The sequence below is a fragment of the Amphiprion ocellaris genome, chromosome 22 (assembly GCF_022539595.1).
Source record: "Amphiprion ocellaris isolate individual 3 ecotype Okinawa chromosome 22, ASM2253959v1, whole genome shotgun sequence".
In the NCBI taxonomy this organism is placed as follows: domain Eukaryota; kingdom Metazoa; phylum Chordata; class Actinopteri; family Pomacentridae; genus Amphiprion; species Amphiprion ocellaris.
The window spans coordinates 17,358,612-17,374,278 of NC_072787.1; the positions used below are offsets into that span (position 1 = coordinate 17,358,612).

General features: G+C 41.4%; 1 protein-coding gene across 1 annotated transcript in view; it reads left to right on the forward strand.

The window, feature by feature from the left end:
- LOC111582925 (sodium/hydrogen exchanger 9-like) overlaps window positions 1–15,667 on the forward strand; it is a 70,480-nt gene that overhangs the window by 45,188 nt on the left and 9,625 nt on the right. The window contains exons 13-14 of the mRNA XM_055007269.1: window positions 11,674–11,719; window positions 13,506–13,561. Of these exons, the coding sequence (XP_054863244.1) occupies window positions 11,674–11,719; window positions 13,506–13,561 (102 nt within the window). The remainder of the gene's footprint in view (window positions 1–11,673; window positions 11,720–13,505; window positions 13,562–15,667) is intronic.

Sequence of the window (15,667 nt, forward strand, 5' to 3'; positions counted from 1 at the left end):
AAATGGATGCAGACCAACTCACTAAGAGACAATCAAGTGAAATGAGAGAGTGAGTGCTGGAACACGGTCATTTATTCGGTGTTGAAAGCCTCGGAGCATTGGCACTGCACAAATTAAGCCCATACAATCAAATCTTCAACTGTTCGAAGCTGTTATGCAACTAGCTGAGGGCAAGACTTCACCCACAGAAACGTAGCTTTGTGTGTCCATATCTATGACTTCTTGTCCGTTTTTTAACCTTTTTTGACTTGGACTGTTGGATTCCAGCCCCGAAGCAGAACCAGAAGAAAAAAAAGAAGAATAGACTTGGCAGGCCTTGACTTGGCCATCTGTTCCTGTAGATGTGGTCATCCTGAATCAGACCCTTCTGTATGTCTCACACACTGATAAACAATCCCGTCTTTTTTCTGCTGGCTTCCTCGTGCACTGTATGTCACCGAGCCTGTTACACCACGAGCACTGTACATCTGGCCGTCCAGCCGGCCTAGTCCCGTGGCCATGTGTCTGGACTTCTGCTCGGAGGGTCTGTGGTTTCAGGGAAGAAGAAAGGGGGGAGATGGAGGAGGAGGTGGTGGTGGTGTCGGGGTAGGGGAGGGAGGGCTCATATCGATTCATACCCGCGAGCAACGCGCCAAGAAGCTGCTTTCATAATCCTCCCTCTTAAATAATTCACCACTCGCCCTCAAAATTTCATCAGCACCTACATATAGAGAACAGTCTCCCCCACAGCAGCAGCAGCAGCAGCAGCATTGTGAAGAAGAGGGAGGGGATGATGAGGCAGCAGATGAGCGAGCAGGTGGATGATAGTCGCTTGATAATGCCCTTGTCAAAACCCAAAATCAGCTATCGCAGGCCACTTGCGCAGCTGCAATGCATGCATCTGTGCATCACCAGACATGACAGTATACCAGCTCTGAGCCTGTGGAGGTGTGAGACACCGTTTTGACACTCCATCTGATTTGTGAGGCGCATTTGACTAATGGTCAGACCAGCTGAAAGCAATTGCAGAAGTACTTCACCCGTTTTCTCTCCACTCATGCCATCCTTTGAGTCCTTATCACTGCAGACCGCCTGAGTAGAAGTAAAAGTTTCATTATGGTCACCTTGTGCTGTTCCAGGACTCCCTCCAGTAAAAGTTTGTTTTACTGGCTACTGACATGCTATTTTTTGTAAAAAAAAAATCACCAAAAATACACAACTTATCGGAGCCAGAAACTGTAAAAACAGAAAGAATCATCATAATTTTAACTTCTGCACAGTCCTTGAATCACTCACCTGTCACCTGCCATTCCATAGGGAAAAAGATCTGAATTCAAAATTAAAATTCTGATATTTCATTTAAAAAAAAAAAAAATCTACATACATCATTCAAAAATGTGCCAAAAATTAAACACTGGTACTAACCAGATTCTGTAAAACACAAAGAATTCTGTGCTCCTTAAAACAACCATAAAGCCATTACTGACTCAGCTGCCACCGACAGTCATGCAACAAAAATTCAGAGAATTTTTGGCTGAACTGAGCTGAACTGCAGGCAGTGTTTGCACAGAGCAGATAGGAGATAGTAGAAGTACGCAAACACATTTAAAACTGAAGTATTAACATCTGTATTCTGCTTTTTTTTCTTTTAATAAAATAAATTACTGAAGAAATCCAACTTTTCTCCCTTTTTTAAATGATTAATGGCATTGTTGTGTTGCACAAAAGATATTTTGGAGTTTTCTGTACTTCTAGCTATGGCTGTGCTGTTTCCATAGAGGTGCAGGACTTTACATTGCAGTGAAAAAAGACAGTGAGCAAAAATGTGACAAGCAAAAAAAAACACCCAGAAATTGCTTGGGGCTCAGAGGGCTTAGCTTGAGGTGAAGTACAATAATAGAAAAGCAGGCCAGTGTTGTCGATTTTAGAGTAAGCAGACAATAAAATTCTTCAGCAAGAAACAAGAAGCCAGCATCTCAGAGCCACATATAAGACTCGCAACAGTCTGCTGTTCTGGGAATGCATTGCCACATTAGCCCTTATAACAGAAACTTCTTTCTCTGAGATTCTCCTGATATATTTAGCCGGTCGCAGCAGACTTCACCTTTGATCCTCCACAATAAAGAGATGACATCGTCCGAATATGACAGCAGCATCAAGACATCCCTCAGAGTCAGCAATGAAAGAGTTTTCTCCCACGTTCCTCAAAAGGAGGCATTTGATCTTATGCCTTTGACGCAGTTTTGGCAAGAATGAGAGAACAAAAGAGAGAATGAAGTCGAAATAAAGCCATGTTAAAGGATCAGTTCTGGCCCACAGTTATGAATAGTACAGCAGCTCAACTACACTTGCATTCAAATGCCATTAGACTAGTGGTCTGCCTATTAGCAGAGCAACAATCTGGTGTTTGAAATTGGTTGGATTTCACTTTTTAGTGGGATTTCAGAGTCTGCTGCACACATACAGTAAGTCAGTGAGCAGTAATGCAACAGGATTATTGCATTTTCAGCCAAACACTTTGTTAGTCATTAAATTAATCATTAAACAAGTTGGGCTTTTAGAGCAATTCAGGAAAGGCCTGACCTGGTCCAAAAGAGACTTTGGCAAAGGTGTCCACATTTGTGCACAGCTTAGACTTCCACACAGTCATTTAAAGCTCTTAGTAGTGGCAAAGTCTACACATCTGAGGATTTAAGCACAACACAGACTTTCTTAAATGCCACTAATCTGAATTTTTTTAGCATTAATGCCCAATTACAAACCATGTACAAAGAAATAGAATAGAATACATATGCAAAGTGTGAGTTTTTTCATGCTAATAGTGAAAATTTTACTGGGGCCAAGATTGTAATATACTCTTATATTTGCATACAAATAATAACTGAAAAAAATTATGTGAGTCATTAACTCTTCAAAAGTCATGACTCACCTGTTTTTTCCTGTGAGTAATAAGAAAAACAAAATAACGCTGTCTGCAATTCTTAGACTTCTTTTTTTAATCTGTTATTGAAAACTGTTGGGCAGCCAGTCACCTTTCTAACATTTTCCTCCTAAAGCTGAAAATAGTGTGACTTCATGAAAAAGAAAAAGTATGTGTCATTTTCTGTGTTATCTACATGTTAAATCCCTTCCTCTTGGACAGTGATCACTATCCAGGCAGTTCTTTCCATGCACCATATCCCTGCTCACTCCACTAGACTAAATTTAGGCTGTTTTCCCTGTGTCATGCTGAGACATCCAGGTGAACAGCGAGAAGGGAAATGGATTCTGTGTGATAATAATATCTTTGGCTCCCACAGGCCACACTGCTCCCTACTGTCTTTGGCTATCCGCAGCGATTTTAGCTGCTTGAAATGCTAAAAGACTCCCTTTCCTGATAAAGTGATGCTGTTTGAAACACTGTCACCTTTCAGGGATGTCTTTATATTCTGCAGTTGACACACTGAGAGAACATATATAAGAAAACAGAGATAAACACTGTTGCATGTAGTTACTTTCTTGTGGATTTTCATCTTTGATCTTTATATACACTCACTGGCAACTTTATTAGGTACACCTTGCTAGTAAAAGGTTGGACACCCTTTTGCCTTCACAACTCCCTCAGTTCTTTGTAGCATATTTTCAACAAGATGTTGGAAATGTTCCTCAGAGATTTTGGTCCATATTGACATGATGGTATCACACAGTTGCTGCAGATTGTTGGACTGCCAATCTTCCATTCCACCACATCCCAAAGGTTCTACTGGATTGAGATCTGGTGACTGTGGAGGCCATTGGAGTGCTATGAACTCAGTGTTATGTTCAAGAAACCAGTTGGAGATGATCTGAGCTTTGTGACATGGTGCATTATCCTGCTGGAAGTAGCCATCAGAAGATGGCTACACTGTGGTCATAAAGGGATGGACATGGTCAGCAACAATACTCAGGTAGGCTGTGGAGTTTAAACGATGCTCAGTTGGTACTAAGGAGCCCAAAGAGATGCTGTTCTTAGCTGACAGAAGTGGCACCCAGTGTGATCTTCTGCTGCTGTAGCCCATCTTCTTCAAGGTTGGTCATGTTGTGTGTACAGAGATGGTATTCTGCATTCCTTGGTTGTAACGAGTGGTTATTTGAGTTACTGTTGCCTTTCTATCATCTGGAACCATTCTGCCCATTCTCCTCTGACCACTCACATCAGAAGGCATTTTCATCCACACAACTGCTGCTCAGTAGATATTTTCTCTTTTTCAGCCTAATCTCTATAAACCCTAGAGATGGTTGAGAGAGAAGGTTTGTGAAATAGTCCGACCAGCCCACCTGGCACCAACAACCATGCCATGTTCAAAGTCACTTAAATCCCCTTTCTTCCCCATTCTGGGAAAGAAAGGGGCTTTAAGTTTGAACTTCAGCAAGTTGTCTTGACCACGTCTACATGCCTAAATGCATTGAGTTGCAGTCATGTGATTGGCTAATTAGCTATTTGTGTTAAAAAAGCAATTGAACAGATGTACCTAATGAAGTGGCTGATAATTTTCTTTTTATTCTTACTTGCTGCATTGTCATGAGAAAAGACAACTGATCTGTAATTTTTTTCAATGTGCAATACACCTGGAATATAATACTGTGCTGTAGTTTACAATTTAGTCAGATAGGCAATGAAGGAGTAGCTGTTATTTGCTTTATTGCAGAGAGTTTGAAGATTTATATCTCTCTCTTGCAGTATTTATCCAGTAAACATGAAGCCACAGCCAGCAGCTAATTAGATTAGCTCCTCACAAACACTAATAACAGAGGAGAACCAGCTATCCGAGATCTTTTTACACTTTCGTTTGTGTACAGTTTGAATGAGCAAGATATCCTGTAATACGTTGTTTTGACAGGTTTGGGGGTGCTGCTTGGTGGTTTGTTGTGTTTTTTTGTGCTGTTTCCCCTCTTTTCCAGTCTGTACACAAAGATAATCCGGCTGCTGGCTGGTGCTTTATCATATTTCGTGTATAAACATTAGAGCGGTATTGATCTTCTGAGCTTATCTCCCTGCAAGAAGGCGATTAGGTATCATTTCCACAATGCCAGACGAGTCCTTTAAGATGCAGCGCACATATTAACACATAAAATAATAACTTGCTTTGAACCGATGGGGCAATTTCTCAGACTGAATGTGGTTTATTTGCAGCCTTTTTGTCAATCAGTTATCTAGTCTGGCAGATCAATCGATAAACTGACATTGACCTTAAATTTTTGAGGTTAAATTTGGAATCCAGAGCCAAAAACTTTTATCTAAATAAATAAATTGTATACCTACACTATTAAAGAACATAATTAAAATCACACCATTTACTCATCTGTGATGTGTGATTCCATTAGCAACATGATGCAAACGTAAGTTTAAAATTATGGTATTTCATCTAAATGACTTTATTCTACATGTCTCATTTGAAAATTTGCCAAAAAAATAACCCTTTGGTCTAACCAGATTCTGTGTAACACAAACTCTCCACAAAAATTCAGTGACATTTCAGCTGAACTAGGCTGAACTGCAGGATGTGTTCACACAGAGCATACAGGATGCAGTATATGTAATGTGCATTTTAAGAAAGTAAAGATGCCAGTGTGATGGCTGCAGTGAATTTGTTTGCTGACATGCTGCAGTATCCAGGTTGGTATTACATATACGGAGTTATTTCAAACCATTATACCACAGCTGAGTTCAAACAACAGAAATGGTAACAAAATATTTGGACATCTGTTGAGTGGGTGATCATTCATCAGTGCACAATATGGCAGAAAATTTCAAAAGTTTCGTCTGGTTAGAGGAGATAGCAAGCAAAGGACAATCTCTGAGACAATGAAGCGTGCTTTTATGAAAATGCTTTGCCCAGCCTGCTACAGCATAGAGCTAATATCACTGATACACATGCATCTGATAGCATGCACACTCTCTACGCACTACTCTGCCAATTTTATTTTTACACCCACTCAAGCGATGTGAAATTTGGGTTAAAGCTGCAGAGAGAGAGAAAGATTTCTCATTCTAGGCTTTTTGCACAGTGACCTCAATATTGCAAACGTGGTCATGTATGAATTGCTATTTTGTAAGACTGCAGTACTAAGAATGGAATCTTTTGTTGTGTTGTTCCTTGTTTTATCTCCTCATCCAATGCAGAGTCATAACACTGAGAGATGTAAGGCTCAGCACACCTCATGCGTGACAGCTCATATGCAGTTATGTCTCTTGTAAAGCTTGGCACTACGACCTCAAATTTATACCCAGTATCGGAATATATAAAACAGCATGTGATTTTCCCTGAAGAGAATTGGATTTAAATGCAGTGCAAGGTTCCGGGATGGTAATTGGAACAGTATTGCTGTTTGCCTGGAGTTAAAACTATTATCAGTTAGCTGTTAGAGTGTCATACATGCTTGTGGAGCTTATCAGTCTGCACAGCTGACATGGTGAGAGTGTGTGTGAGAACCCTTTGCTCCACTTTCTCATGACATCTGCCGTGCAAACCTCACGATTTTGTTTAGGGTGACATGTTGGTAGTTTGTCACCATATACCACAAGCGATCTGTGGACTGGTACGTACAGTGGCAAACTGACAGACTGCTAAACGTTCTGAGAAATTGAACATTTGTGAGCTAAGCAGCAAACTGTTCAAGTATATTCAAATGTGCTCACAATTTATTTGCACACACAATATTAGATCTTGCTCTTTTAAAGTATTTTATGTCTTTACATTAATGCATGGTTTGGCCTTATATAAAGTCCATCCACTGCTGCTTTTTCTTATCACTGCAATCTTTCGGTCAGTAAACTGAGATCTTACAGTCAGTGTCTGAGTCACTGCAGGTATTGATGTCTGCATTTTTCTTTTTATAATATTTTTTTTATTTTTACACCACTGCCAGAGCCAAAGCACATTCTTAGACATTCATCATGCTCACAGAAATGTTTCATTCTGAGATGGTATAAGGTGTTACAGTAAACAGTCTGCAGATAAATGTAGTCTTACTGATATACGACTTAAAAGCACCTTTGGTGCATTGAATTGTTTTGATGTTTTTTATCATTTGCACCACCTCTTTGCTTCTAGCGTCTTTATTATGCCAATATACAGTTGTTTTAATGTAGCTTGGTATTTAGCTGTAGTGGAGTTTGCAATGCACTTAATATGACATGACAACATAAAATCCATCTAGTGCTACTGCAAACGCTATAGCACTTTCATATCATATCATAGCACTTGTGCCATTGACACAGATCAGCCACGACAATATAATCACTGACGCTGACTGGTTGACATGGATATTCTAATTGCAGTGCAGTGTTTTACTTGGAAAACCTTTGAAATGTAGCACCCATCTTAACAACATGCAACAGCGTACCTAGATGGCAGCACCCTTCCTCAGCAGGCCAAAGCACTTTGCCGCACCCCAAATATAGCGAAGGAATGGCTTGAGGAACACGACCAAGAGCCTGGGGCCTCCAAACTCCAAGATCCCATTCTGATGCCAGGCACCACAGGTCACCTTCTGACATCTCTTGTCAATGGCCTCAATGGGTCTTAGCTGTTTAGACTGCATTAGGGGATGTAAAAATACCAGGCAGGTGGTTTTAATGCTGTGGTTGGCCAGTATACACTATTCATACTACTCTTATACCTTTGTCAGCTTAGCTCTGTCGTGTTCCCCGGGCCTCTCCTGAGCAGATTTTGCAGTGTGTTGGGGCATGCATTGTCCTGCTGAGGGTGGCAACTGGCATCAAGGACTGCTGTTGACATGGAGGTTGCTTGATCTGCCATGTTTAGGTGGGTGGTACATGTCAAACATCAACATGAATGTCAGTGTTTCCCAGCAGAACATTGCATTATAACAAGATGATTGATTTTATTCACTTCACCTGCCACTGGCCATAATGTTTTGGCTGATTGGTGTATAGATATATGTAGGAAGTAGTGTGCAAACGTTTAATTGAATATCATTTTGTCCACCACGCTTTGCCATGGGCATTGACTTGTCAGTCAATATTTCATTCTTCACCAAGACAACAACCCCAAACAACTAGACATACAAAACTATCTTCTGTAGCAAGAAAGTCCTGCAACAGCACTTTGCACAACTATTCTGAAACTTGTGCACGGTGCTGTATATGTGCATGGCGTCAATGCTAATTCCAGTCTCTGATGTGAAGAGTCAAATATGATATCCGTGTGTCCCTGGCGAGAAGAACAACCAAATGGGATCTGCAAACAGGAAACTGGAAGGATGACTTACAACTTTCCTCTTGTCCAAATTCGCAGCACAGAGCAAACAGTCCCTGTGAGACTCCAACTCTCTTTGTCTTTATCTCCCTCCCCTATTTCTATTTCCCTCTCATCCTCTCTCACTCTGTCAGAGCAGCGAGAGAAGGAAATAGCGCATAGAGCGAACACAGCAAAGGGGAGGAGTGTTGTAACTTAATTTATCCTGCCTGTTGAGTGTATGCTAGCAGAGTTCTTGAACTCCAATAGAAGCTGTTTATTAGCCGGAGCTGCTAATCACATCCTGTTGAAATGTTTATTCATTAATAAACAGCTGCAATGAAGTTAACTACTACCTGTAGACTCCCTCCGAAGTATAGCTATATATTATAAATGAGCCATGTGTGCATAGATGTCATTGCTGTGATGTGTTCTCTTGAGGCCTCGTGTTCTGTGCCTGCAGCACAGCAAGCTCAGCTCTGTCAGCCCACTAGCGTCTGCCAGACTGATAACAAAGTATGTATTTACACATACACACATGCCTGATCACTGCCCAAGGCCAAACTGTTTTTCCGCTTCATCTTTTCCGTGAGGCGTAATGTAAGTATTAACTTGAAAGGAGGTGTTTATAGGCGTGTGTGAGCGGCTTCTGCCTCAATTTTGGTGTGCAATTCCGACTTTTTTTTTTCCCCCCCGTACGGGTCAAGATGATGTGGAAAATCAGCCACTTTCTCTTCCAGTTAAGATGGTTAAGAAGAATGATTCCCAGAAAACCGGATGAGTCGTCAGTGAAGGTTCTTTCCAGTGTCACTCTGGAATGTGTCCAGCAATGTTTTAGTCACAATGGAGCAAGAGATTCAAGAGCAGATAAATACGTCACTGTTGGAGAAAGAACAATAGACTTTGGGTTTGGATGCTGCTAGTGACTGTCAGGATTATAGGAGCTGCAGCTCACTCTTACCAGATTGCGGGAGATTGAGTTACTCCATTGTTTATTTCTTTTTCAATGGGTTTTATTGCAGGAGATATGAATTCCCTACAGAATAGGGGAACTCCAGCTTATTTAGGGAGGATCACTTCGTCTACGAAGGCTCATTATCAAAGCATCTATGACTCAGCTATTGTCAAGGCCCCATATTTTGTGCAGTAGACTTAAATTTATGCAAAATTTCCTGACTTTCCCTCTCTGTTGCACTTTATTTCCTCTTCTGTTGCCACTTTAACTCATTTCCGTATCCATTCTTGTGAACTCACAGTCACACAGTAAATTAATTTAGACTTGATTTGTCTTGATTGAATGTCAGTGGGTTGAAGATGAGGGTTGCAGTGTTCAGAGGTCACGTCAATTTAAAAAGCGAGCCTGTGAGAGGAGACCGGCTGACAGCGAAAATATTTTCCCGGAGACACAAAGCAGACTGTCGTCGTACTCACAAACACCCCCCTTTGCCTTGTTATTTCTTTGTTCCTCTCTTGCATCGGGATTGAGAGACAACGTCACTCTCGTCTATTCTCTTTCATGTCTTCCTCTCTGGCTGTCTTGTCCTGTCTCCTAGTCAATCTTCACACTCACTATCTCTCACACACACACTCACCAGCATTCTGTCACTGTCATGTCACCATAGATTATCTTCCATCACGCTCCGGAAACCAACCTACTCTTCTTTTCTCTTTTTTTTCTTTTTGTTTTTTTGCTCTTCTCACCTTATTCTCTTTGCTCTACCTCCAGCTCTACTTCTGCTTCCTCCCCTCACACCTTATCTGCCCTTTCCTCTTGCTATCAGCTTAGCTCGGTGACAGAGGCTGTCGCCGTGGAATGCATCCCACCAGCTGAAGGCGATGCGTCACATGCAGCGCTGCTTGTTTGTGCCTGTCACGGCCTGCCCCATCCAAGAGGCTCTCCCACAACACACCAAGACAAAAAAAAACAACGAAACAACAACTTCCTCCAATGTAAACCTAGAAAAACCCTTGCATAATAAAGACAGAACTGAAGCAATATCTTGACCACTGTTTCAGCACAATTTCAGCACCTCCTTCCACTGTTCTGATGACAAGAAGAATAGATCCATGTGGTGGGCAGGAAAGCAAAAAAAAACAAGTTGGAAGATGGTGATGGGTGAGAAGAAGCAGAAATAAGAGGATGTGGGAGGTGATGAAGACAGGAAGAGTGATCTGAGAGTCTGAAATGGATATTAGAGAAGATAAATTAACAAAGAGTTGGTGTAGGAAAGAGACGTTTTTGGAGAACGTGAAAAATATTAAGCTGAAAAACCAGATGGATGGGGTGGAGATAGAGGTTGGTGTCGTGAGAAGCTGCGGGGGGGGGGAATGAGGATGAGACAGAATAGGGGAAAAGAGAGAATACTCTAAATCAAAACGAATAAACAAGTACAGTCATGTTCAGAGGAGAGATTTTCACTTCGCAGGATATGTACGGCACGACGCAAAAGGGCCCGTATACGAAAGCAAAGGCTGAGCTGAAATTTGAGAAGGAATAACAAGAGGAGCAACGATCTGAGAGGAGAGGAATTGAAGCACAGTCAAGACAAACAGCGATACGGAGATGGATTGTGCAGGAAGGCAGCCAAGACAAAAAAAAATCTGTCCAGTCTTAGGTAGTCGCAGCACTTTAATGCTCTGATGAGAATCTCCTCAGTTGTGTTATTGCAGAAGGGCTCTCAGTGGAAGGTTTTTGTGTCGGCACACTGGAAAGGCACACAATGCACACACAGTGATAGCGGTAGGCTTTCTGGAAATGTCCTGAGCAGTAATGCCAGGCTATTAGAGTTAACTGCTGACCTGTAGGAACCAGCATCGACTGCCATCTCAGCCTCATTTTATACCAACAGTGTACTGATGGTGCTGTGCTTTTGCAGCTGTTAATGATTTTGTGATGGCATATAATTATATCAGTCATTTTCCAGGCGCGTCTTCAGAAGATGCTGCAGATTTTTTTTTAAAAATCATGCATTAGTGTTGGGGTTCTCCATCCGCTCAGATAATATCCCGATGAAGTGGCTCGCTAGGCTGTCGCCGGCCCCTGTTGAGTCACTTTATTTCAATTCCCAGCGAGTAGGCAGCCGATCGGCCTTTCCTCCCAGCTCCCCCGGCAGCAAAGTGGGGTCCACACCTTGACAGGATAATAACAGCAGCCACGTCCTGTAGAATATCAAGCATAATTGCGGCGCTGTTTGTCATTTATCAAAGGTTTACCCGGCTGACATTTTCTCGGTGTGATGTGGGAGACGAGGCTGATTTTGATGAAACTGTTTGAAAGGTCACGTTCAAACCGAGCCGTGTTATGCGCCGACTTTTACCCTCTTTGCGAAGTTACATGCAGTAGCAGACGGATCTGTTCAAACAGATATAGCTTCACATGCGGCACAGAATAAAACTCCTGGGATTTGTCTCTGTCTTTTTATTGTTTCATCCGACTGAGTCAAGGTTTGACTGTACTTTTTTTCATTCACTACAGGGTGGGGGTGGATGCTGATGAAAATCCACAGGACCTTTCTTTAGAGGTAAAAGCACCCTATTGTCACTATTCGCAAGTCAGTGTTTTATCTATTGTGTTTATTCATGCGCTCTTTGTCTTTTCTGTTATTGTCATGGCATTTTGAAACTGAACTATTTGGTGCTACAGTTTATGCAGTTCTGTTGCCAGTGCTTCTTTGTTATATTTTCATCTAGAGGAATGCATTCAACATGTGACATTTAACTAATCTTGTTACATAGAACTAAATGTATTTATATAGCATGGTTCAAAACAACCAGAGATGTACAGGCAGCAACAAAATATGTGCAAAAAGCAAGTGAATATGTCTTTAAGAACACAAAGAACAACCAAGAGCCACTGAAGACATCATTTAATAAAAAAGGTAGAGTCTTCCAAAGGCTTGCTCTCTCTTACCCACTAACCTTGATCAAGGATCAATTAAAAGCAGCTGATCTGAGGATCTAAGAAGCCTAAAAGCAGAGTGAGGCCAGAGAAGATGAATTAACCTTAAAATAGATTCTGTATGTAACAGCCTCTATCACCCCATACTGCCAAATCATATTGAAAAAAAGTACTTGCTAAAACATTTTCTGTGTATTAAATGCAGCTAAGAATCAATGTGTTGATACCACAATACCTTGATTGGGCAGTTTTAATGTAACTGTATGTGCTTTGCTGCCTGAATTGTATAACTGTTGATCAGGTCATACTCATAAATCCCATTTAAAATACTGAGGATTGATGCTACAATACTACAGTGAAGAATTACAGGTAGTCATTATTAGTTTTGTGTGCTTTTCATTGGATGCAAGTGCAGATTTATCTTTAAAAATTAGCAAATATAAAAAGTAGTTAAAGAAAATATGTCAAATAGGCATAAAGATTGTTCACAATACTTAAATTAACTAAGCTGTAATTCTACATACACGTGCAGTGCATTGTACTGTATAATATAACATTTAACAACAATAAAACTTCCTTTGGTTATGTAATCTGTATGTGCTTTTATAGTGGTATAGATTTTAAGTTTTTTTTTGCACATACAATACTAAACACTGCAGGGATTTACAAAAAGGTGTCATTCTCACACGTACTATACTTTGCCAGGATCTGTAGTCTATATCAACATCCTCTCCCAAAGACACATAACATGTTTCTACCCTTTAATCTGCTCTCTGTTGTTTATTTTAACACCCCCTGATATCAAAGTGAGGAAGAGTTCAAAAAGAGGAAATGCACTTTTGCTTCCTGTTAAATGATGGTCTGCACCACATCCTCTCCAGCTCTGAGACACTCTGAGTGCCATTTTTTGTTGCGCAGCCACCTCCACCCAGCCACCCACACACCTCCCACACCACCTTCCCAACAGCTCTCCATCTCCTGCCTTTCATCTTCTCATTTGACCTGCCTCTTATCTGCACGCTATGAATGGCACACGGTCTGGGCATCTCCAAATAGACAGCGTCGGCCGGTAAAGGCTGGGCGAGGATCCCAGTGGAGGGCCGAGGCTGAGCTCCAGGGCTTCTTTCTTATGGAAATGCAATGAATGTAACCTTGCCCAGAGCGCGAATCCACACGGGGACGGCTGGGGGCGTGTTCTTCCTGTAGTGGGGAAGCATCTCTGGGGAAGGTGCAGTTTTTGGGAACAGGATTTTTCCTATATGAGCACAAGGCCTGAGGTCATTGGATATGGCCCCGCTGACCATCCAGGGGTGCCGGTTTTCAGCATTTCCCTCAGGCAGCGTTTACAGCCACATCAGTGGGTCTTTGTGTGTCAACGAAAGTAACATTTGTTCTCTCATGGTCCACAGGTTGCTACAGGGAGGCCAGACACAACACGGGGCCTGTGGCACCGGCTGGACTACAAGTATCCTTTCATTTCTTTCTTCTCCAAAGCACTCTCACATCTGCTCGCACTCACAGTAGTTAATGCCCCGCTCTGTGGACTGGTATTATATGGTGAGTACAAGAGAAAATGGTGCTTCATTTCAGGGACTGTGAAGAAAAAGCCTCATGTACCAGGACGGCAGAACAAACAGAAAGTTAATGAAGTGCTGTAAGTAGGTGGGCGGCTAGCGCTCAGGCATTACATGTGTGTTGCCATTTGTGCAGTCGTGTCAGAACAGCAGGAACTCATGTTCTCACATTAGTTTTCCCAATATGAAATGTGCTTTAGGATGCATTCACTGAGGGCAGCCACAGTCGACATCATGGAGGAAATGTATCAACATCACTGTTTTTAACCAATACATGCTTTTACCTTTTATTTCAATTCACTATGCAAATGTTTCTCATCAGTATCATGTATTGCGTCATTACATCAGCCAGTTTTGGCTCCAGTCAGTGTTACAGTTTTAGATAATAGAGGCAGCAAAGTCCAACTCTGATTACTGTGGAAGTTTCTAAGGTTTCGGAAGTATGGAAGTTATTAAAATGATCTCAGAAGAAAAGATGATTTGTGTACAGTGCAAAGTTTCGACCACTACCACACCTGAAATGAAACACACAGGCTCTGCTCAGCAGGGAGGTACTTTAAATCTGTTTTGCTTCTCTATCTTACTCTGTGAGTTACATATTTTTTCTGCATGGGTTGTCAGACATCATAAGCAGACAAGATCCATAAAGACTACATGTTAACGAACAGTCACTTCCAAGCTGCTGCTCGGCTGAAATGCTGATTTTATAACTGCAGTGTCGTCTGACAAACTTAATACACACATGATATAGAAAACAGATGTGATATTTTCATAGAATTCAAAGCTGCAACCAGAGTAAGAGAACACTCACAGAGTAAGGAGAAAAGAAGTTGCTCTCGCTGATCTACAGCACCCATGTTGCATTTTAATGTAAATAATGGTTTAATACAATACAGTCCTAGCTATATGCAAAACTGCTTTCACAAATTTCTCTGCGGTTATTATTCGGCTTATGCAGAAGTGAGTTAGACTCACCAAGTGGATGTGTACCAAAGTTAGTGTTTTAATTATGACTGTCCACTTGACATTTTGAAGTCATCATAGTTACTTTCCTACTCATTAGTGCATGAGAAGATTGATGCCACTTGTCTGTGCAGTAAATAGAAAGTTTGTATAAACTCTGAAGGAGAAAGTCTGGAAACGAGAGAAAACATCTGACTTGAATGCGTCTCCCTCTAAAATTCACATAGATCTGCACTTTGTCTGTGCAAAAAATGAAATTCATAAATCACAAGCCTTTGTTTTTACCTTTGGACAGACCCAAGCTAGAAGTGTCCCTCTTTTATCAAGCCTTTATGCTAAGCTACGCTACGAGGCTGTAGAGCAGTATTGATCTTTCCCCCCCACTTCTCGGCAGCATAGTGAGTCCCGGTAAGTGAATTTCCCAAAATGTCACATTATTGCTGTCGCTGTTGACGGCAGGGAGAAGCAGGTTCCTGTAAGCAGAGAACGTAGTTAGATCAGCAGGCAGTAAGAAAACAGTTGTGTCCTCTGGAGTGGAATTTAACAAGGACTGCATTAAGTTTAAGCTAATCTAATTTTACCGCTTAATGGCCTCATGACCTGGTCCCCGTGCTCAGGAAGGAGCACATCATCTTACTTTATGGACACTCTCTCTGCTGCAAAACAATGAGCTGCACGACCGGTAGTGCATTCTTTTGGAATGTTCGTTTCATGCATGACTGTGTTCATTTTAGTTAGTTTTTTAAGTGCATTTAAAGTGAATAATGTGTATGAGAAGGGGGGAAAACATTAATCATGTGGATTGGAGAAGGCCTGAGAGAGCTGGTTTAACTGACCTCTGCAGAAGTTACCCACTCAAGCTGTTTTTGGATTTTGTGACTTTGCAGTGCGGTGAAATCGAATGAAATTCAAATTATTTTGCTAGTATTTACAAACCATACTAAAATCTCCTCAGCTTTTTCTGGTTATGTCTGTAACATTTTTCCATATTTAATTTTGTTTTTGATTTTAAAGCATTAAACCTGAACAGATTA